The 23,571-nt window shown below is 39.3% G+C and overlaps 1 protein-coding gene and 1 non-coding gene across 2 annotated transcripts; one reads left to right on the plus strand and one right to left on the minus strand.

The window, feature by feature from the left end:
- Nucleotides 1-1,691: 1,691 nt before the first annotated feature.
- Nucleotides 1,692-11,933, minus strand: LOC143854619 (polyadenylation and cleavage factor homolog 4-like). The gene is made up of 7 exons (XM_077364664.1): nt 11,405-11,933; nt 9,432-9,533; nt 9,072-9,335; nt 7,627-8,454; nt 5,726-6,706; nt 5,089-5,607; nt 1,692-2,534 (listed from the first exon to the last, which is right to left on the minus strand). The coding sequence occupies exons 1-7, from the start codon at nt 11,780-11,782 to the stop codon at nt 2,490-2,492; spliced, it is 3,117 nt and encodes a 1,038-aa protein (XP_077220779.1). The 5' UTR covers nt 11,783-11,933; the 3' UTR covers nt 1,692-2,489.
- Nucleotides 11,934-20,542: 8,609 nt separating this feature from the next.
- Nucleotides 20,543-20,615, plus strand: TRNAE-CUC (transfer RNA glutamic acid (anticodon CUC)). Its single transcript has one exon. It is a non-coding gene; the product is annotated as a tRNA-Glu (tRNA).
- The last annotated feature ends 2,956 nt before the right edge of the window (nt 20,616-23,571 follow it).

Consider the following 23,571-nt stretch of genomic DNA (forward strand, 5'->3'; position numbering starts at 1 on the left):
AAAATCATCTTCTTATGATCATTCTAACCCTTTGATCTGTAGAGGCTTATATTCCCTTTTTTCAACCTCTATTTATTTATTTCATTTTTTAATTTTTTTTTTTGTACTTTTTCTCGCCAGTATTTTTTCGTGATTAATTTATGGTTAGATGATCCAAACTATCCATATTTTTTTTGTAAGGATGGGCCATGTTAGAAATTGAAAATTTGCAACCATTAGACAATTCTATTCAGTGATTAAGTGGCCTTAATTCAAGCAGTTTAGAATAGTGTTGATGTGCAAGAGAAACTTTTTTAATTTTTAGTAATAATTAGAAATTAATAACTACATTGGTGTAAGGGATTTGCTAGGCACCATCGCAGAAGGTATTTCGTGGCTGGGCTGTTGCATGTGAGAGCGCCACACAGGCTTAGATTTTGTCATATTCATTTAATCCATCTGAGGTGGCTGCTTTCACATGCAAGAGCCCAGCAGCGAAATGCCTTCTGCGCTCATGCGTAGCAAATCCCTTGATATAATAGCATGAAAATACTACTGTTGGCAGTACCATGTTTTAATAATTGTATAAACTGGGCTTGTCTGTTCTTTTTTCTAAACAGTTGTCAAAGGTTATTACAGTTCCCAAAAAGCTCTCAAAAGCAGATTAAAAAAGAAAAGATAAGCTGAGTGTGTGCTGGTAAATGGTAATGTCAATATCAGTAGAAATGGCATAAGAACAACCATGTTTTGATAATAAGTGCCAACTTACCTTGTCTGATATGGTTTAAGGAGGTGCTAAAATTTCCAAAAGGCTGTCAGCAGCCTTTGACAGCTGGTTAATGAACATGCGATAAGTTGAGTTCGCCCTTATTATCAAAACACGGTTGTCCCTACGTCATAAAAGAGTATAGCCATAGAGAGCAATCAGAAGAGAGCAGGATGAAGGTAGTACTAAGATGGGTGATCTCCTGCGAAGTCCTCGTGTTTCGCACCATAGGATGATCCAAACCGTCCATTAGATGGGCAACAGCCTAAATAGGTTGTACCCCAAAAATCATTTCCATAGGTTGATCCTAGCCATCCGATCTGATGTTAGAGGGTTGATCCTAACCATCTTTAGATCGGAGGGTTAGGATCAACCTATGGAAATAATTTCTGGGGAACAACCTATTTAGGCTATGGCCCATCTAATGGACGGTTTGGATCATCTTATGGTGCTGGCCATACCGTACATTTAATAAAGTGAGGCGTGCCCTCAACAAAATACAGTAGTGTTTATAACATTTCCCTTAAAAAAACCCATGGTTTCCTCTAAAGACCCTAATCAATGATATTTCATTTCTTTGAAGAAACAGCAAGCCATTCATTCAGATACTGTTCCATTGACTTTAGTTGACCGGTAAAGCTAGACGACACGCATTAAAACCCCAAAAAATGGGTCATTGGTGGGAGAAACGGGTCCCATTACCTGACATGCGAACAGCCTTCGGGCTCCGGCATGGGCCCATCATCTAGACCAATGCAAAGGTACCGTCTGGATCAATCCAAACAATCTATTTTTGGGTCCCAACTGGGAACGTGTACGTGCCATCAAGGCCGTTCATCTTGTAGATCATCATGAGGCGATATACATGTTCCATAAGTGAAAAAAAAAACTCGCTAAACAACACAAAATACTCAAATGAAAGCCGTATGAAAAAACAGTTCTCATGGAGATGAAAAATCCATATCATTACTCTGCTTCCATTTTCCAGCTCAAGTATGCAATTTGTGTGGGTGCAGAAGGAAGTCCATGAACATCAACTAACCATTGATTAATAACACCATAACTACAGATTTGTCTCACAGAATGAAAGAAATAAAGAAAAGAGGAAATTAAAAAAATAAAATAAGGGTGGCCCAGTGCACGAGGCTCCCGTCATTGTGGGGTCTGGGGAGGGCTAGATGTACCCAGCCTTACACCTGCTGTGGGGTCTGGGGAGGGCTAGATGTACGCAGCCTCACACCTGCTGTCGGAGCTTCTGTGAGGTTGCCATCCACGAACCAGAAACGAGTAAACAAGTGCTTGCTTGTTGAAAAGTTATAAATTCCCCCTGCAGAAAATTAAAACAAAGAAAAGAAAATCTGGCAGAAAAACAAACCCTCAATAAAGAGAGATGCCATGGTTAAGATGATAATAGAGACAGTTTTCAGTTTATGTAATTTGGAGAATGAAACTATGAGCCTAAAAACTTTATAACTTGATAAAGGCAGTGTGGCCCTGTAAAACAGAGGTTTAATGGATCTCTTATACTTATAGTGCAAAATAAGTGGAAGAGAAGGTAAAGAGGATGAGAGCAGACTCATAAGCTTCGCTGAAAGAATGCGCATGGTACAGAGTCCAACTTTACATGTACAAGATTTAACATGGTGCCATGGTACGCAGGCTAGACTATTAAGGGAAAATTAGTTCTGCGCACCAAACTAGGAAGCTCCAAGTATGTTACAGAGGAGGTCCATTCAGCAATAATCTAAGTTCGCATCCTTTTTCTTTGACTATCCTCTCCGTTATTTACCTGTATATCATGAAAGAGAAGTAGAATTACTTTGAATTCTTCTCAGACTAGTTGCCACAAGAACAATGGCATATATAAGATATAAAAAAATCCAAAGCAAAGAGCAGGACAAAAAACATATATGAGAAGAAAAATCCATTTCTTTGGATGATTAACACATGCGGCAAGCTATTAAACATATTTTACTCACAAGAGATATTACCACTTCTAAATATATATCGTATATGAAATTAGAGGTGAAAACACACATTCTGAATGAGATTTTTGTGATCAGCACCATCATTGATGTTGAACATAAACACCAACTTTTAAGAACATGAACAACGCGGTACAGAGAAGAAAATTTTACAAAAGAGTAAATATGACGTAATAACTGAGTGCTTATGTTTTAAGCATGTTTTAAACTTTCAACCGAAATCAGAAATTTCGGACCTTCGGGTTTCGGTCGAGACCGACACCGAAATCGGGAAATGGTCATTTATTTCGGTCGAAATTTCGTTTATCCCTAAATTGACCGTGTAAGTTTTATAGGTTACTTCCCATGCAAATTAATAAAAAAGGATTCAGTGTTTTGTTGATATAACTCAAGTGACCATGTCAGATTTTCACAATCATACGATTGTTGAGAAGGTCAACTGGAGCTCCACAATACGGTTGGTCTTCCGTCACTAAATTCTTCCTTTTGGAATCGATTTACAAGAATTCTAAAATTTTCATATAAATAATAATAAAATCCGGATTCAAGTCGTGATTAATCATTTGATATTTAGTTCCCTCCCGAGTTAATTACCAACTCTTGGTCAATGAGATGCCTTACTAATAGGGCCCCAAGAACTTAATGGATTGATACTTTGATAGGCTGGACCCTTGCCTTCCACCCATATATTGATATTCCTGATAGAAGTTGGCTTGAGCTTGAATTTTTATTTTTGAAATCAATGCAATGGGAGAAAGGCGAGATAGATCAAATCAATATATTGTATCATTTCATTTACTCTTTGCTTTCTTTCTTTTTTGTTTGACTTGTATAACCATCTCGGTGCCCCTTGGGCTTGCCACCTTTTAAATAAAATATTGTCATTCGAAAAGAAAAAAAAAAAGATGAAGAGGTTACACTATAAACGCATCCAATTCTCCTGTAGGAGCATTTGGTTGTTTATAAATGGCCTCATTCACGTTAGAAAGTTTAGGCTATGCTACTACCATTTGTAGTGCATGTACTTGGTTTCCAGCACACTTTCAGACATGAAATTAGTAAGCAGTGACTGAGTTTTTTCCAAGTACATTACCATAGAAAAGAGAAAAGTAATACAGGGCAAGGTCCAAGTAGGAAATAAAAAAAGAAGATATAAGTATGAGTTCCCAGATCTAGTTTGAATATCTCTAGGTGGTATTTATAGAAGACCGCTTAATCTTGTTTTTATGTCTATAACCCGTCCCTCTTTCTGTTAAAGAAGATCATCAAAGATCAAGAAGTCACTCATTAGTGAGATATATACATCCTCAAGTAACACAAATAGTACTCTTTACCCGTGACTTCAAAGTTCAAACCACGCCACTCCACTTGGCAATCTTTATTGGCACGGTAAAAAGAAAAGAATGAGAAATTTCACCATGGCACCAACTTATAAGGACAAGCACACCATGTAAATTATTACTAATGTTTGATAAGGAGTGTTCTAATGTATGATTGACCATATTAAAAGGAAATTGACATAAAGCTGTTAGAGAGTTTCACTGTGTGTTAGGAGTGAAAAATACAACACACAAACACATAAAGCATAATATTCAAACATGAAATCCAGATATATATATATATATATATATATATATATATATATATATAGGTAAATACAGAGAGAGAGAGAGAGAGAGAGAGAGAGAGAGAGACTAGTGTAGCATATTCGGTCAATGCATTTGCCGGCGTAACAACTTCTCAGAACTCCATATGTGAAGGGATTTCACCAGCAGTATCCTTGCATATATTCCTTAATAAGTAACAACAGAATTTTCTCTCTTCTCTAGAAAAGAATGGCGAATTTTCCATGAATGACTGATCCAACAGTATGATAATAATGTAGAAGTAATTATTGTTTGCAACTCTTAGGTTACCTTGCCACTAAGAAAATGGTATGACTGATAAATCTAACAATGCATATTTTCTAGAAACACTTCAATGAAATAGCTATATAAACAAAACATCCAAACTGAAATCCACCGAATAAACAAAAGAACAGAATCTCAATTACTAAAAATACATAACCAACGATGTAAATAAGAAAAGAAAAACAACAACCAATATTAGCAATAACTTTATTCTATAAGATGGAAACTGATTATATATTTCACTGAATGCATGTGCAAGAAACATTTGGGAGGAATAGCATCCTGGTGGTCCAGAGAAAGACAAATAGTTTGCTTGCTTTGTTTTGTTTTGTGATCTATCAAAAAAATCAGAATGTTTTCCCGATTTCATTATGAATTGCTAATGGAGAGAAAAAAACAAACAAGAATCTGAAATTTCTAACGTTCCAGTAGAGTAAAAATAGCATACCCTTTCATCTTCTAAAAAATCTTGAGAAACTCCTGTAGACTCTGATCTACACTTGGCATGCACTATACATGTAGATCCATCCACAGCCGTCGAATATACAGCCCCTTTATACATCCACTCCTCAGTCTCATGACTATAAAAATCTTCGAATTGCTCCCCACATAGCCCACACACATTCATATTTTCATCTGCAGGAACAGCTATTTCTTCATCGTCCTTTTTTTCTATAACAGCTTCCGTGGGCAAAAACCCAGGAACAGCATCGGAACCCAATGCCTCCGCACCAGAAAGCCATTCTTTGGAACTTACAAACCAATTTCGAGAGGGGTTTTGTTTACGATTTTTAGATATCCGGTTCTTAGAGACATGCCAATCCATATGATTACTATGCTCTTCTTGGCACTTGAAACGCAGTCCGCAAGTTGTGCATTGCCTAGGAAGGTCAGAGTAGAGAGCACTTATTGCAGACTCATGTCGCACCTTAAGAAGTTCCACATTGAACTCAAGCCCTACAGAGTCCTGAAAAATCAGAACATTTATTTGAGAGTTGAGGTACAGACAATTTTTATAATTAAGATAATGACATGAAAAAAGGATACAAGAACTGATCAGAGAACATTATCATTGACTGTGGTACCTGAATCAAGGCTGGTGTTGTCAACGAGATCAAACCTTGCGCCATGAGAGAACTAATCAGACCCGAAAATGCACTGCCGGGAGGAGGATGAGAGATGATGGGACCAACATTTTGAGATATGGGCCCCATTTGTGATGAGGCAGGAGGTGGCCCTGGAGGTAGTGGAGGTAGGGCACCACCTTGCAACTGGAAGGAGGCATCTGATGAATTGCGGACCGCTAGAGATGAGGAGGATATTCCAGGTAATGAATTTGACAAGATACCACTCCTAATGGCACCGTGGCCTTGCATATGCCCATGATTTACTGACTGTGCCCTTAGATGAGATGAAATCTGAGCTGGAACTGAAGGAATAAAACTTTCTTGAGCCTCCGGAAACTGAACAAATTGTGGCCGCATGAGAGCAACTTCTTCCTGTCTAGGCTGATTTATGGAAATCAAAGACTTATTTGGGCCTTGATTCACTACTGAGTTGTTAACGTCCATAAAATCAAACTGACTTTTAATCGGATTCTTTTGCGGAAGACTCGGGAGAAAAGGCAGGGGATGAGAAGTATGCGGCCGGGGCCATACCACCGGTGCACTAGAAGGTGAGTGTGGTCTTTGTGATAGATGTGTCTCCATTGCAGATGCTGTTGTCACAGCCGATAGAACCTCAATATTCAAAGATTTGGGACTTAAAGATCCCACTCTTGTCCGAATGTTCGAAAGCCTCATAAATGGAGCTTCGGTATCTGGTGTTTTATCAATCAGAGAAGGATTTCTCTGACCAGCTGATGGAGCTGCTTCACTTGCTGAAAAGGGCATGTGAAAACCCCTTCCTCTTGGTATTGGGTTAAGGTATGGTCGAGATGATTGGGATAAATGGTGTGGGAAATTCCAAGGTTCTGGATTATAATGAGAACCCTGAAACTGAGGTAATGAATCATCTCGTGTCCCTACTCCATTCAAAGACCTCTTACTCATTGAACCACGATCAGACTGCAACAAGCACATGTTACCTATCAAATTGTGAGTTCGAAAGTTGAAAGTGGTTTTCTAAGCCAGAAATAATAAACTTTAGATGACAACCGGACAAAGTGCCCCTGATTCTGAGGGAAAAAAAATGATATAGCCTCTTTTTTTAATGGTAAAAACGATATAGCCTTGGTTCACTAAATATTCTCAGTGAACAATAAAAAGATTAAAAAGGTAATTGATAAGACAATCATATGCCAAAAATACTATCTGAAACTTTCTAAATAACCAAATTAGAGAAAAAAAAAGGGATAAATTAGTCGCCCATGCTCTTGAGCAGTTAACCATAACCAATTATCATTCAAAATAATGTGTTTGAATGATAACCAATACGTTCGTGTGCTTATCAAAATTAGCATAACATACACTAAATAAAGACGTCAACCATTTTTATTTTTTTTTGAATGATGACTCAACCATTACTATTAAAAAAAAAAGTTCAAACTTGCATTATGGTTGGATATTTTGAACTTTCTTTACAAAAGAAACAGATATCTTGGACACAAGACAAAATCAAAATTAACATTTAGAAAGTTTAATCCTTAACAGTTACTGTTCTCAATGATTTAAAAAAAAAAAATTAGGTGACTACACGCAGAACATGAGGGACTTTATGCAATTTTCAATAAATCCAAATAGGACGCTACTCAACAGTTGCTCTTGCACTACCATTGGTAGATCTCAATACTAATGAGAGAGAGAGAGAGAGAGAGAGAGAGAGAGAGAGAGAGAGAGAGAGAGAGAGAGAGAGAGAGAGAGAGAGAGAGAGAGAGAGAGAGAGAGAGAGAGAGAGTTGGCAGAACAATGACAATTGAAGTCATAAATAGCTACTAATAATACTAAATTAACAAACAGGTAATTATCAAAAGGATGAAGAGCCATACACCTATGATGGAAATCCTATCTTCAACAATAATGGCAGAATCATCAACCATAGATAGCTGACGCTGATTATGCCAATTGCTCCCAATACGATCAGAATCCAAAAATGAAGAATTCGGTCTTCTTAAACCAGCACCCATGTTTAAGTTCCCAACAGGGGGATCAGACGATAAACGATCAATATCCCTGCCACGGTCAGCTAAAGTTGGGCTCATGTCCTCCCAATCATACTCTTCTTCTTCAATATTCTGCCATTTTCTGCTGGCTGTCATTCTATTTATGCCATTTACATCAAGCCGATCAACCTTAGAAAGTTCATCTTGCAAAGTGCTTTCACCTCTATAATTTCCATAAGCATCAATTAAAGCTCTTGGCCGCTGCTTATCAGATCCGTTACCAAGGTTGTATATGCCAGCTTCTCTTTGCTGGGCCCCATCGTCAGACCAGTGTCTTTCCCACCAATTATTCCTCTCTCCGGCCCTGTCACTAATTCTACCAAGTCCAAGTCCAAATCCAAATCCAGAATGAGATGGAGAGGCCCTTTTTACAACCCCACCAGGAGATATATCCCTTGCAAATCCATCACCTGATGGTAAAGAAGACCTCGGAGGCCCAATTCTTGAAGGAGATGAGGGTCTTAAAAGCTTACTTTTTGAAGATACAAGTAGCCTCTCACCTCCAATAATTGATGATGAGTGCCCATCAGCAATTTGTGGTGAACCAACTCTTTTAGAGCCAATCTTTGGAGACAGGGCCTCAGTATGGTCAAAACCATACTCATCAGATCCGACGGAGGGTTTTTGCCCAGCTTCCCTACTGTGTGGAATATCCTGCAGAGGTAGCAAAGAAAACATGATATTTAGATGCTAATATGAACAATAAAAGCTAAACTGTTGGTTTTTGAAGTCTTTTATCTTACGCAGGGGATGCCCGTTCAAGATGGGGACAAAACCATGTGGGTCGCTATATATATATATATATATATATATATATATATATATATATATAGGATCATCTTAAAGGCCCTCACATAGATAGGGTGTCTACAAAAAATCAGATCCATAGGATCATCCCAACCCTACGATTTGTGGAGGTAAAATGGATGTCTTTAAACCTTCACAAATTAGTCCATTTTTTGCCTCCACAGTTCAAATGGTTAGAATGATCCTATGGATCTGATTTTTTGTGGACACCCTATCTATGTGAGGGCCTTAAAAATGAATGGTTTGGATCACCCAAATAATGTGGCCCCCACTGTATTTTAAGCTAGTGTGTAGATAACTTATATACACATATGTGTAGGAACCATTCTCTCTCTCTCTCTCTCTCTCTCTCTCTCTCTCTCTCTCTCTCTGTGTGTGTGTGTGTGTGTGTGTGTGCGCGTGCGCGCGCGCGCTTGATCAAAAGAAGATAGAAGGAAAGAGATCCACATGAAACTGGAATTTACCACTGTCGAATGTTCAAATTGGCGCCGTGCCTCCAAGTATTTTGGATTGACATGTATACCATGAGCTGGACGGGGCGATGGTGATCCAGAAGGTCTCAAATGTGTCAAACTAGATGACTGATTGTTCACAGGGGGAGAAAATTGAAGCTCAGCCTCTATTTTGCGAAGTATTGAAGATGGAAATACTGTTGACCAGGTCCTGAAAAGATGACGCATGGAAGGATACAGACTTGGGTGAACTTGCTTATACGCCTGGCAAAAAACCTTGCAAAAGAAAAACAAAAAAATATACTATCAAGAAGATAGGAGAAAGGCAGTTTTTGCTCACATAGTCACGGCCAGTATAGATAGAACACATACCACAGGGAGACGAGCAGCAAAACACCTCACATAGTCACGGCCAATGTTCTTTACAATACTATCCAGAAGATACAATGAAGGCAGTTTTTGCTCTATTGGCACCTGTAAATCAAGTATCAGAAAATAAATATCTAACAAGAAAAACAGTTTTCACGTAAATAACTCCAGCACCCTCATGAAGTAAATAAAACCATACTGAAAAAATAGGCCAGCCAAATGTAAATTTAAACAAAAAAAAGCCCTCACTTCCGATGGGAGATCAACTCAACTCAACTAAGCCTTTGTCCCAAACTAGTTGGGGTCAGCTAATAAATCCTTTAGAAATAATTTCACGGGAGTGGAATGAATATTGATCCTGTATGAATCTAAGAATATTGAACACCCTTTCTTTAGGCATTCTTTCTCCTTGTTGGATTTGAAGATCCACATTAAGATCTTTCAAAGTCCAATGATGGTCTGGATGAGTTTAACTCATCCGCAGCTGAATGGATTACTATACACTGCAGGAAACGACGACCGAGTTTCTAGTAACCCTTAAACTTGCTATAAAAAACGATTAACCTTTTTAGATTGAGAATGATTCTATTATCTTGATATCCACACTCAACATCAACATGGATTTTCCATTCAACAAAAAAAAAAAACATTGACATGGCTGTATTCTTTTCTAAAAAGGGCAATGCTTAGTAGAATTTGCATCAAGTTTGCAGCCATAGTGTGTGTGCGCCCATCATTCCACAGCAATTATCGAATCAGTACTAAACGTTTCACTGCTTCTTTTTCTCTTTTTCTTTTATAACTCATCGAAAGCATGTATTTTCCAGTTAGTAGTTCAACCTATCCTATCATGATCCAAGCAAAGGAACATAGAATCTATATGTCAAACAGGCCCATACATGGCCGGATATTACATGAGCATGAGTTTAACACTTGACATTAGGGCCCTTTATGGCAACCATGAATTTTTTCCCCATGGAATTTTAGCTTACTCAATGGTGAGGGAGGATGGTAGGGGAAGAGAAAAGGGACCCAGTGAGGGGCGGAAACGCAAAGGCTGCAAAACAACGTAAAAAAATACGATTTATTTTTTTCCTATTTTTTAGCCACTTACTCACTCTGTCCTCATTCATACCTTCTCAAGTTTCTCCTTCTCCCACCCTCCTTACCGCTCTCTTGCCACTTGATAAACTAACATTCCATGGAAAAATGTGTCATGGTTGCCAAACATTGCCTAAAGTATTGGAAACTGATACACAAACTGATACATGACCTATTGTGAAGTATTTAGGTATCATACTTTCAATGGATACCGCCAGCCTTACTGCCACTCATTTTGGTGCCCATATCAGCTCAGCCTCCCAATTACAACATGAAATTTTCACATTCTCACAGTGCACATTGCAATACTTGCTACCATTTTTTCATACCAATTTTGGAATTAGTCTTCATCAACCATCTCCCACATTACCAACATACAACATTTAACAATCCAGCACTAAACTTCAGACACAGGATCACATGATAACTGCATTCTCAATACAGCCAGAAGGTAGTAAAATCCAATATTTCAAATAAGATCACATCACCCAAAATACTCCACTGCCAAGCCCTAAACATAATGATTAGGAAAAGACGCCCACCATCGTTCAAAAGCTCAACTCACCCAAAAAATCACAACCAAAGTAAAGAACATAAGAAAAAAATCTTTGTGCCATAATGAAAATACAGACAACTCAGAAAGCCTCCTCTCTCTTGCATTTACTTTCTGATAAATAACGAATAAAACAAAGAGAAAACCTATTCATGGGGCATAAAAACTCAATCTTTCTCACACATAACAAGAATATTAAAGGCAGAGAACAAAAGAAGAAATAACTATGATCCAAATTCAAACAGCAAGCATCATAAGCAAATATCAATTACAAAATCCCAAATCAAATTAATCAGTTTTACAATTCCAAATCAGATCATACCACAAGAATCCGATCACAGATAACGTCCGCAATCCCTTGACTGTAATCCTTCTGCTCGCCAGCTATGATTGTGAGCTCTGTAATTATTGGCTTCGAATTAAAAGTAAGCTCTGAAAGAACTTCTTCATACATTGCTACAATCTCTTCCGCTAAAACCCTAATTTCCTCTTCATCCTCATCACTCCCCGCTGAAACCCTAATCTCTTCTTCTCTATCCTTCAACAGAGCCCTAAACCGATCTAGAATTGGAGGCGCGGGCTTTTGTGCGAGATCGGCTGTAGAGATTGATACTGCTGCCTTGCTACTGCTTGGTCGCTCTGATAGAAACCCTAGATTTCTAGGGTTTTCTCTGGAGGAGACGAACCTGTCTTCCTCCATGGCGTTTTCGTTATTCTTTTAGAAATAGAAGGTTGTTTTGAGGGTCACCATGGAAAGAGCGGAACAGAGATCGCCGGGTGGAGACGAAAAGGGGGGGAACGACATGGATTTTGATGTTACTATTGCTCGTGTATCTGAAGACATATAATACGGGCTTATACCGTATTAAATCTCGCATCGAGATTTTGAATGGTATAATAAGACCGTGTGCTTCAGTATTTTTCAAAAAGTACTGTACAGACCACAGCACAGGAATTTAGGGGTGCAACTCAGGTCGGGTTGAACCCCTTTTTTTGCCGGGTCGTGTTTTCTGAAATCCGGGTTGGGCTTGGGTCGCAAAAACTCAACCAATTTGAGTTCGGGTTGGGGTGTCGGGAACCCAACCCGGCCTGAAACTAGGGGTGGCAAAATTGGCCGAACCGAACCGGAACCGAGCCTAAACCGAACCGAAAATTCAGAAACCAAACCGATTCAAATTTCGGTTTGGTTCGGTTTGGGGATCAAACCGAACCGAAACCGAATATTTCCAATTATTATGAGTAAGGGGTGGCAAAATTGGCGGAACCGAATCGAAACCGAACCGAAAATTCAGTTTTGGTTTGGTAAAACCAAACCGATTCAAATTTCGGTTCGGTTCGGTTTGGGGGTCGAACCGAACCGAAACCGAACCATTGCCACCACTACCTGAAACCCGACTTGTATTTTTAAAATAATAAAATATACTCAAAATGAAAGTTGCAAATTTGCCTTTCTGATTTTCCATCTCAAAAGTTTTGATTTTCTATTTTACTTTTAATATTACCTAAAATGCTAAAAGTAAAAAAACTAAAAGGAATTATATATTTTATTATTATTATTATTTTTAGGTAATTTGGAATTAGGCAGACCCCACCAGATATATTGAAAGAGAAGAAGAGAATTACATGTGAAGGTAAGGAACCCCAGAGGAGTCCTCATCAATAATTACATCCAGTACAACAGATATATTGAAAGAGAAGAAGAGAATTACAAGCGAAGGTAAGGAACCCTAGAGGAGTCATCAACAATAATTACATCCAGTACAGAAGGAAATATAGAAGGAGGGATGTTGTATCCCTTGCAAGGGCAATTAGATTTTGAAAGGAAGTCAGCTGCCCTGTTCCCTTCCCGCCAAATATGAGTAATTTCCCATGAATGGAATTTCTCCAGGTTTGCTTTGATAGTTTCTAGGGTCAGCATCTTCTTCCATGGGCAAGGAATTTTGTTTAGGATGACATTGACTGCAATTTGGGAATCAGATTCAATCCATAGAGATTGAATATGGAGATCTCTGGCCAGTTGGATACCTGTGTGAATTGCATCAATTTCGAGGTCTTGAATGGCAGCAACAGAGCAATTCAAAGAATATGAGGCAAGAGGATAACCATAATTGAGTCTTAGAATGCCTCCAATGCTACCTGAATTGGCTGAGAGAGATGCGTCAGAATTTAGCTTCACAAAAGGGTCACAGGGGGGATGCCAAGTGACAGTTCTAGGCTCAGTGGAACTGCTGTATAGATGAAGGTTCAAATGCTTTGCTATCCTTCTATTTTCTTCGGTCATGGTGTCTCCAATCTTTAGGAAAATGAGTCTCTCTCGGGCGGCTCTGAGGATCAGATTGAGAGTGAAGTTTTTGTGCCTTTTGCGCCCTTCATGAATTCTAGGGTTCCTTTCCAACCAAATATGGTGAACAACAGCAGTGAAAAGAATGCGGACTAGGGTGGATGATTGACCTTTGGCTTTGAATTTATCTCTGATCCATGCTTCCTCTTCAAAGAGGGATCTTTTCTACTTCTTCCTCGATGAGATGAGCTAGAGAATGGATCTCCATATCCAAGCGGAGTAACCACAAGAAAAGAAAAGATGATCATTACAGAGGGGGCATAAAATATTCCTCGTTGGCCCAAGGAAATGAAGTTTATCCCTGGTGCTTAATCTGTCTTGAATAGTAAACAAAGTAGTTGTGCTAAATTTTGGAATGTGACGAAACCAAATCGTCGTGGCCCGGGGGGGATTCTGGTAGTGGGTTTTGATCGTTCTCCAAGCACTCTTATAAGTGAAGAGGCTGCTAGCTTCAGGTTTCAAGATGATTTTGGGAGCTAGCTTCTCAGAAAGTAGGGTTGATTTAGTGAAATTTTAAGACGGGTAGATGGGGAAGATCATGGATCCTTTTCCACTAGCCTTCCTCAAAGGTGTTTTCAATAGTGGCAGTACGAGGGATATCCGTTTAGGTAGACGTTTGCTCAGGGATATCCATTCCCATTTCACATGATTTTCGCCCAAAATTCTTCAAAGTTAATAAATAAATGGCATTAGAGACGGGGTGTTTACACTCGGGCGAATTGGGAGTGCCTAACACCTTTCCCATTCGTCATCACATCCTCTTTTATCAAATACCAGAATGATTGGAAAAAATCCCCATTGAAACCATCAGGTTGAGGTTCAGGGGATTTATTACCATCAGTTGATGAGATAGAGTCCCAAATATCTTTTTCCGAGAAACGTTTAGACATCTCAGAGATTTGAGATGGGAAAGGGTTCGAATGGGTCAGGAATGGTGGATGGTTCAATATTCTGGCTGTTGACATTCAGGAGGTTTTGGAAGTAGGAGACCATGGTGTTGGAAATGGTTTCCGGATCAGAGGTGAAGGTTCCATCAGGGGACCATGTACCTTGAATACTTTTCTGGTTCCTGCGGTTTAACATTGCATAGTGGAAGAAAGCAGTGTTAGAGTCACCTGAATTGAGCCAATGAATTTTGGATTTTTGTCTGAAAAAGATTTCTTCTTTCCTTGCTATCCTGACATAGGAGTCTTTTATCTCTTCTTCAGCCACTCTCAGATTAAAGTGGGTTGGGGAAAGGGCTATTTGGGCCTGGATTGAATCAAGTTGTTGTCTGAGAAGGGGAGCAAGGATGTCAATTCTTCCAAAGACATTGGTGTTCCAGATTTTTAGAGCTTTTTTCACCTCCTTCAGCATTTTGGAAATTCTCTAGAGGGGAGTGCGTTCGATTGGAATTTGCCAGGCTCTCTCCACAACTTCAAAAACAGAGATGTTTTCTAACCGCATGGATTGAAACCGAAATGGTTTTTTATCAGTGGCAGGGTGATTATCAATTTGGGTTAAGAGAGGAGAATGGCCAGAAAGGCCATGATGGTGATAAGAAGTGAAAGATCTAGGGAAGATATTGGGGAGGTTTCTTTGGCGGGCTGGTGGAGATTGAAGGTTTGTTCGGTTTGTTCAGCTTTTTGTGTAACTTGGTGCCATTTTTGAAGTGGGTGGATGGGTCAAACTCTTGTTCTTCCTGCGAGCAATGCTGTCCAGCAAGAAGAGCTTTAATGTTGGGGAAGAACCTTTTATCAGAGTCTCTCTTTTGGAGGGTCAAGAGATGTTGGAAGAAGCTTGGGTCCGGGGTAGAGAAAAGTTTTCCTAATTTCATTGAATCCCGGAGCTCCTCCATGGAAGAAAGGTATTTACCGGGGGGGTCAGGGGTCTATCATCATAACCCAATTGTCTTTTATTTTTCTTTTTATTTAAAAAAAAATAAAATCTACTACTATAAGCTGGGAGGAAAAGAAGTGAATTTTTTTATTTTTATGAAAATTATATGAGAATTACACATCACTTTTTTTGACTTTTTTTAACAAATGCACCCATTCAACTCACATATTTTCAATCCTACCCCCTCTTTATGCTTTTAACAAAGGCACCCATTAAAGCCATATAATTTCAATCTTACCCCCTCCTTTATGGTTTTTTAATAAAAAATCTATAGGGTGATCTTAACCATCCGATTTAAGAGGAATTATGGAAACACCTATAGATTGGAGGGCTAGGATCAGCCTAAGGAAATGATTTTTGGGGCACAACCTATTTATGTTGTGTTCCATCACATGGACAGTTTGGATCAACCTATGACGTGGTACAGTTCTTTGTCGGCCCGTGCATCGCACGGGTTTTTTACTAGTATAGCCACAACCAAAATACCTCAAATCTTGAAATGACCAGGTATGAGACCCTTGAAGATTGGAGGAGTTCTCATTCCAGGGAGAGAAGGGGCGAAAGGGAAGGAATTTCCCTTCCTTTTTGAGACTAAATGCCAAGAATCATCTCCATTGGAAGAGGAGGGAATAGAGAGGGAAACCTTCAAAGCACTGTCCCACAGATTGGAACAATCCTCAGATGACTGGTTCCTCTCTTTTTCATCAAGAGTTGAGAATCTGTTGGACTGTTGAAGGGAGGGCACTTCCATGGCAACAAACTCTCCTGCATGGTCACTTGTGGCTTGGAATCTGTTATCATTAATTTGCTTATGAGAGGAATTCGATCGGGAAAAACTGATATTCCCACTAGTGCTCTCCCTGATATAGGAGGGAAGATTTTTCCGACTAGAATCCAGCTTGGGAAGAACATCTTCATTTCTTACTTTAGGAACCGGCCTCCACACTTTTTTTGCCTGGTTGCATGCTGGGCCTAGGGGAGCACAATCTTCCGAGCGATGGCTGAAATCGTTGCAAATTGAACAAGCTTTCGGCTTCCATTCATATATGATTTCTTGGATTTCTTCACCCTTAGAGGTTTTGAGAGTGATTGAATCGGGTAAGGGCTCACCTGCCTTGATTTGAATGCAAACTCTCACGAAATTGAGCCTAGTAGCCTCAGCATTATGAGAGTCCATATATAATGGAGTACCTATCATACTAGCAATCCTGCTAAGACAGTGATGAGTCCAGAACTTTAGATGTAGGCCAGGAAGCCTAATCCATACCGGGACTTTAGAGATACGTTTCTTCTGGAAGGTTGTTTCAGAATTGCAGCGCTGAAGGATAAGAGGTTTACCACCAAAACTATGACCAGTGTCTTCGAGGATTCGGGCACAGTCGTCAGGGCTACTGAATTTGAAAAGGAAGAATCCGTGCTCCAAAGTATAGATACGGAATTCCCCTTCCAACTTCCATCTACTAGCAAGGCTGTCCCTTAGAGATAGGAAGAAGGGTCTCTTACCTAGGAAATACCCTACAAGACAGTTAGCCCATTTGTCTTCAGATTCTTGAATCGCTTCATCTTTAAAGAATAGAACCATTTTTTCTTTTTCACTGGCACAGGGACTAATACGACTGAGCTTAGTAAAGGCAGGAGGAGCCTCATTTGGTTTTGAGAATAGCATTTTCCAGGAGGGTGGGAGCCCATTTCCTTGGCTCCCTCTAGGGAAAGGAGGCTTGTTACTAACCAGAGAGCCATGATCTGAACAGGGGTTCTGAGCAATAGCCTCAGGATTCTCTTGAGCATTTGATGGTGAAATGCAAATTTGGGGCTTATCAGCTTTTGAACTTGAGATAGTGGTCCCATAGTTGGATGAGATGACAGGGTAGGTTGAATCCCCAATGGTAATCACAATTGAGGTTGGATTCTTCTTCTTACTGGAACCAGGGGACGCTAAAGCTTCTACTGTTGCATTTTCTTTTCCACCATCAGAATTCTCAGAGTTGAAGAGGTCAAGAAGACTTTGATCATAAACCATTAAAGGGTTGAAGGTTTAATGTGTTTAATTTTTGTGTCAACCAGACCCGATTTGAAAATCGGGTAGGGTCGGGTTGAGGAAATGGCTCCTCGGGTCGGGTTCGGGTTGGCCTCAACCCGACCCGAGTTGCACCCCTACACAGGATGATCCAAAACGTCCATTTGATGGGCCACAACGTAAATAGGTTGTGGGCATTGGACGGTTTGGATCATCCTACGGTGTGGCCGTACAGTACTTTTTGAAAAATATTGGACTATACGGGCTTACCCCATAAAAAAACTTGGCATTTTTCGCCCGGAAAGATGCGTTTCTCGTGAGATAGAAATGTTTATTAAGAAGTTATGAGATGGTCGATGGGAGTTTTTATATGATGCCCGACCATGAAGTACCGTCAAATCAGTACCACCCTTGATATTTGATCAAACAGCACACCACTTTTTAAGAGGCTGCTGTTGGATCAAATATCAAGGGTGGTGCCTAGTGGTACCTCTGAGGTACCACCTTGACGGGACTTCACGGTCGGGCATCATATAATTTCTCTGGTCGATGGTTCATAAAGGCTGCTGATATTCGCACTATTGTGTTTTGATAATAGATCAAACCCAACAAAGTGAGTTCGGGCAATTATTAAAACATGGTAGTGCCAATAGCAGCAGCCTTCGTAAATGCCCGTTATGGTTTTTGCATAAGATGGGCCCACACATATCCCCATACACGTGGCATGTTTGCGTCGAGATCAAGACCATTCATCACGTTGGTCAGACGAGATCTAGACCCATACCTTGATTTGATCCTAGTCCTTAAACAAAAGTGGGCCTTCATAGGGTTTTATAAGGTAAATGATTGAGAGATTTTATATGGAGTGCACGTGTGAACTCCATTATTTTTTCCAAAAGTATCGTGGGCCCACTTCATAGGAATGTCCAAACTGTTCATTTGTTGGCCGCAATGTAAATAGGCCGTCCCATAAATCATTTCCATAAGATGATCCCAACCCTCCAATAAGTAGTTTTGGAGGGTTAGGACTAAGGATCATCTTGTAGAAATGATTTATGGGGAACAACCTATTTACGTTGTGGCCCAACAAATGAAATGTACGAAGTGGGCCGCATTGTACTTTCTGAAAAAGTATTGGACTTCATGTGCACGCAGCGTATCCTGACCTTTCTACATTAGCCTATGTAAGCTCATTACTGTAGCTTATCCATCTTTTCATTAGTATAGTGCTGTAGGGGTACTTTGGTTATTTTGTAGTTTTGTCATTTTTAGTCTTTTAGCTTAGGTAGAGGTAATTTTGTCATTGATTAATTTATCTTGTATCGGATGGCTATATAAAGTCATTTCCCTCTCATTTATGTAGTTTTTGGTTGGAATTTGATTTGAATTTGAAATTAGATATGAGATCTCTTTTTTGGACTGAAATTTCTTGCTTGTGCAAAAATTCCTTCATGTATCTTTCTTGTTTCTTGGAGATTTGCGAGTTTGTTTGCAAGCTTCTCTCCTAAAACTCTTTCCAATGAAAAAAAAAATGATAAATTATACAGTCCCTAAATATTCAAAAAGACTCGTAATATCCATTGGCTTAGCAACTTTCTAAGTAATATCTATGGAAAAAAAAGAAACTTTGTTAGCCTTTGGAGAGTTTGTTGCTGAGATATGGGTACAACTCACCCTTAAAAGCTGGCCATTACCAGAGGCTCAAGCCCTTTTAAACTCATCCGCATCCAAACACTTTTCCGATGTGAGATCTTCGCTTTTGCATGAAACCCCCAACAATCTCTCCCTCCATGCAGAAGTAACATGGACAATCTCATCCCTCCACACGGGATCAACATGGGAACTACGAGATCGTCCTCGAGGAATTTTTTTCTGTCCTCGTTGGAACATGGGTAGAACTAACCCTTAAAAGCTAGCCATTAAGGGAAGGGTACCCAAGCCCTTTTAAGCCCATCAACATCCAAACGCTTTTCTGATGTGGGATCTTTGCTTTTGCGTGGAACCCTCAACATTTGTTGTTGGATTTTCCTATTTCTTTTAATAGGAAAGCTGGGATTGAACCTACGACCTGAAGGTTGAGATACAAAAGTAGTTATACACAACCCCAAAGATACATGGATGGAATGTGAGGATTTCTAGGAGGCCCCTCACCCCACTACTACTCTCACCTCACCCAAGCTGCCAAGCACGCTTATCATACACGAATACAAAAGATTATGCAAGAAATGTAGGCCATGTTCGGAAGCCATGGAATTTTTTTTTATGGAATATTGGTTTTTCAAATTGTGGGAGAAGGGCAGGAGGTTGGGAGGGGAAGAGAATAGACAGGACATGAGTGAGGAGTGGGTGAAGTGGCTGAAAATAGGGAAAAGAAAAACTTGGCATCATCTCTCATTTCCACTCAATTCTCTCCCTCTCTCACTAGCTCCTCTCTCAATACTCGTAAGCTAATATTCCATGAAAAAAAAACTATGATTTTAGGAAATATACTTGAAAAACTTAGGAAGTACAAAAAGAAGTAGAAACTTGATAAAAATCCAAAGCAATGGTGAAAAGAAGATGAAGAAGGAGAATAAAAAGGAATGGAAAATTCTAACAAGAAGAAGAATAGAAAATAGAAAAAATTTAAGAAAGAGGAAGTAGAAGAAGCAAAAGAAGAAAAATATAAAAAACAACAGAAACAATATGGAGATTAAACCTAAAAATGGAGAAGAATTTTTTTTAAAAAGAGTTATTGGTGTCAATGTTGGCATGAGCGTAAGAGAGAGATAATTAGAGCAGAGTGAGAGATAAAAGTCAAAGAATAAAATAGAGGAAAAAAGAAGGAAAATGGAAAAAAAAAAAAAAAAAAAAAAACGTTAAGAAGGTAGTTTAGTCTTTTCCCAGCATGTGTTTTCCCATCAATGTTCGAAGATAGATTAAACTGTACTACATAATGATATCTTCGCCCCTTTTTTAACTTGGGCAGCCCCCTCTAGTGTAAAAGTGTACTCATAAATACGCTAGAGGGGGCTGTCCCTGGTAAAAAAAGTGGACAGATATATCACTTCCAATTGAACAAAGATGGTATGTGGAGGGCCGCAAAGTGGATTTCATCGAAAAGTCTAACTGGTACCATCCACTTAGAATAGTGTGGGTAATCCTAAATGAAAACTCTGCTCTTTTTCATGTACCTCAATATAGTTTAGTAATTATATTACAAATTTACTAAGAAACACCACCCCTCCGTTGTAGTCTAGTTGGTTAGGATACTCGGCTCTCACCCGAGAGACCCGGGTTCAAGTCCCGGCAACGGAAACACTTTTTCCACTTTTGTCACAATATTTTCACATAATGCCTCATCAGTCCCTTCTCAATATCAAATATCACCCCACTCTTTCTTGAACAAAAAATCTTCTTTTTTTTGTTTTATGGGTAAACTGGGGTTAGGCAGGACCCCAAACCAGATAATATTAAAAGAAAATAGAAGCATACAAAGCCAACAAAAAGGGAACAATCTCCCATAAACAATACCAACAGCCAAGCATGACTACAATCGAATATGTTGGGTCCCACTGGAATCAGCAATAAATTGAGTGGGTAAATACTATCACATGGAAGGTCTTCTCCTTCATAGCAGCACTCAGGTTTAGACTTTAGAGAGGAAATCTGCACCTGCATCGGTTTCCCTCCACGTCTCATTCATAACATTTACAGCAGTAAGCGAATCAGATTCCATCCAAAACAAGTACTCTGGCTTAAGGGCATATTTTGTCATTTTAATAATTACTCGGTAGTAGAAGAAAAAAATAGAAGGAATGCCCCTCAACTGCTACCAAAAGTAGCGAAGAAGCCACACACACCCCCATATATGCTGCCCCTCAAGCATTCGAAGACACACTAGCATGTGTAGGGCTTCTCCCAAACAGTCCTAATATTGCCCTAAAGAGGGGTATTATTTCTCATTTCTTTGGGGATATTAAGGGAATTTTTGTCTTTTAAAATATACGCTTTATTGTATTGTTCCGTGAGGCCAGAGGGGGTATGCAGCCATGCAGGATAAAAACGGTGGTGGATAATTTCCATATCACATAATGCATGTATTATTATTATTATTATTATTATTATTATTGAGGAATGATAGATGCAAGGGCCATCTTTATGCAAGTGCTAAAGAAGGGCCCTTGAATAGATCCACGTCGGTTAACCGTAATCGAAATTAGTTTCTCAACCAACTTTAAAAATGACGTGGATCTATTCAATGGGCCCTTCTCCGGCCCCTGCATAAAGAGAGGCCTTGCATCTATCATTCCTCTTATTATTATTATGAGTTTTTATACGGTGTAAGCCCTTATAGTCCTGTATTTTTCAAAATGTACTGTACGGACCACACCATAGGATGATCCACACCGTCCATGTGATGGGCCGCAATAGGAAATAGGTTGTGCCCAAAAAATCATTTCTATGGGATGATTTGGAAGACGTGTACAGCCATCATGCGAAATGAATTCTGCGATGGTCCCTAGCTAATCCCTTGTTATTATTATATTAAGAGGAAAGAATGGTCCATCTTGGGAAGGTCTATGCAAACCCTATTTGTCAAAAGAATAAAGGCAATTTATTTCATACGAGGTGACACGTCTTTCTAGATATCAACAAGCAGGAAGCAAATAGCTTTTGCCAAATTGCCTACACAATTCTGTAAAACTACAAAATTAATTTGTAACTAAAGTGACCAAGCTTTCAGCTGAGGAAAATGTCACCACTTCCAAATCGGCTCTTGTGCAGCCAGTGAGCTTATCTCAAGCACTAAATATTTTTCCATTGTCTGTAAAATAAAATATATGATTTATTCCGTAGTGGGTGTTCAGCTCTATTTGACTCTCTACTCGGAAGAGAGTCGGGATGAAAAATAAAAAAACTCTTCCAAAATCTCAACAAAGGATACCATAGAAGGTCCCAAAAGAGCGCGAAGAAAGAAAGTAACATGGGTGGATAAGCATCATCTAATTATTTTAATTCAACGAAAAAGAGGCCAAAACTTGAGAAATCCAACAAATCATGACAAGAAGTTCCAGAGAAAACTTGGCCAGCCAAGGTGCTCCCAGAGACCCCATAGAAGGTCTCTTCGATTTCCTAGGTTTAGAGTTCCTCTTTCCGAATTATGGATCTCCTTCCTTAAGTATTAAGAATTAGGGACGGTGTATTGTGCTCATGATTGTATCATTTTCCTCTATCAAATAAACCAGTAGAGATCCCCGCCAAACCCCAGCTTACCCATAAAATGGAAAAAAAAAGAAAAAACTCTATGATAGTGTGTTGTTGCCGGGTTATTTTTGTTCCTGGGAGTTATGTGGGAGAGTAAGTTAAATTTTGGTCCCATCCCATGTTTGGTTGCCTTTTAGCACTAGGTTTATTTTAATCCCACTCTTGTAATGATTACTTGTGGGGTGAATTTTTTAATCCCACATTTTTAATGATTGCCTTTTCATCCCATCCCAAGATAACCCCAGGAACAAAAATAAACTCAGGAACCAAAAATAAGCTCGAGAAGAATTTTTTTTCTACCCAACAGTTCAAGCAACCAAATAAAGGTTTTTTTTTCCCCACCATAATCCGGTCAACCAAACATGGGATTTTCATTTTACCAGGATACTTCTAGTACTTTTTTTTTCCCACCTATCTCCCAGGGTATTTTTTTCTCCCACATAACTCCCAGGAACAAAAAAAACCCGGCAACCAAACAGAGCTATGTGACCCCAAAATATTTTTAGCCCATCCCCAATATGATAGTTGACAAAGATTTGCATTAATTCTAGCAGTGCCATCTCTTGTTGGGTAAAATGGAGGTATGATCAGTTCAACAATCTAACTGATACATGTCACGTGGATATGATGAAGCATATGGAATTCTCAGTAGGGGTGAGCATTAACCAAAAAAGTGCTATATATGCACTCCGTAGGATGATCGAAACCGTCCATTTGATTGATCACAACTTAATTAGGTTGTGCTCAAAAATTCATTTCGATCGGATGATCCTAGCCCTCCGATCCAAACTGAGATTTTGATTTTTTCCCCTCTTTTTCTCCCACCGAATAACTGAATTTTTATTCGGTTCGGTTTCGGATAATTTCGGTTCGGTTTCGGTTACCATATTTCGCTCTATTCGGTTCGGTTTAAACCAAATAACCACCTCTAATTCTCAATGATAATATTGTATACACTCGAAAATCCCTAAACAAGAATCAAACAGAATATGATAAATCACAAAAT

Source organism: Tasmannia lanceolata, unplaced genomic scaffold (genome assembly GCF_043159265.1).
Source record: "Tasmannia lanceolata isolate RefF3 unplaced genomic scaffold, GAP_Taslan_0.1 ptg000020l, whole genome shotgun sequence".
Classification (NCBI taxonomy): domain Eukaryota; kingdom Viridiplantae; phylum Streptophyta; class Magnoliopsida; order Canellales; family Winteraceae; genus Tasmannia; species Tasmannia lanceolata.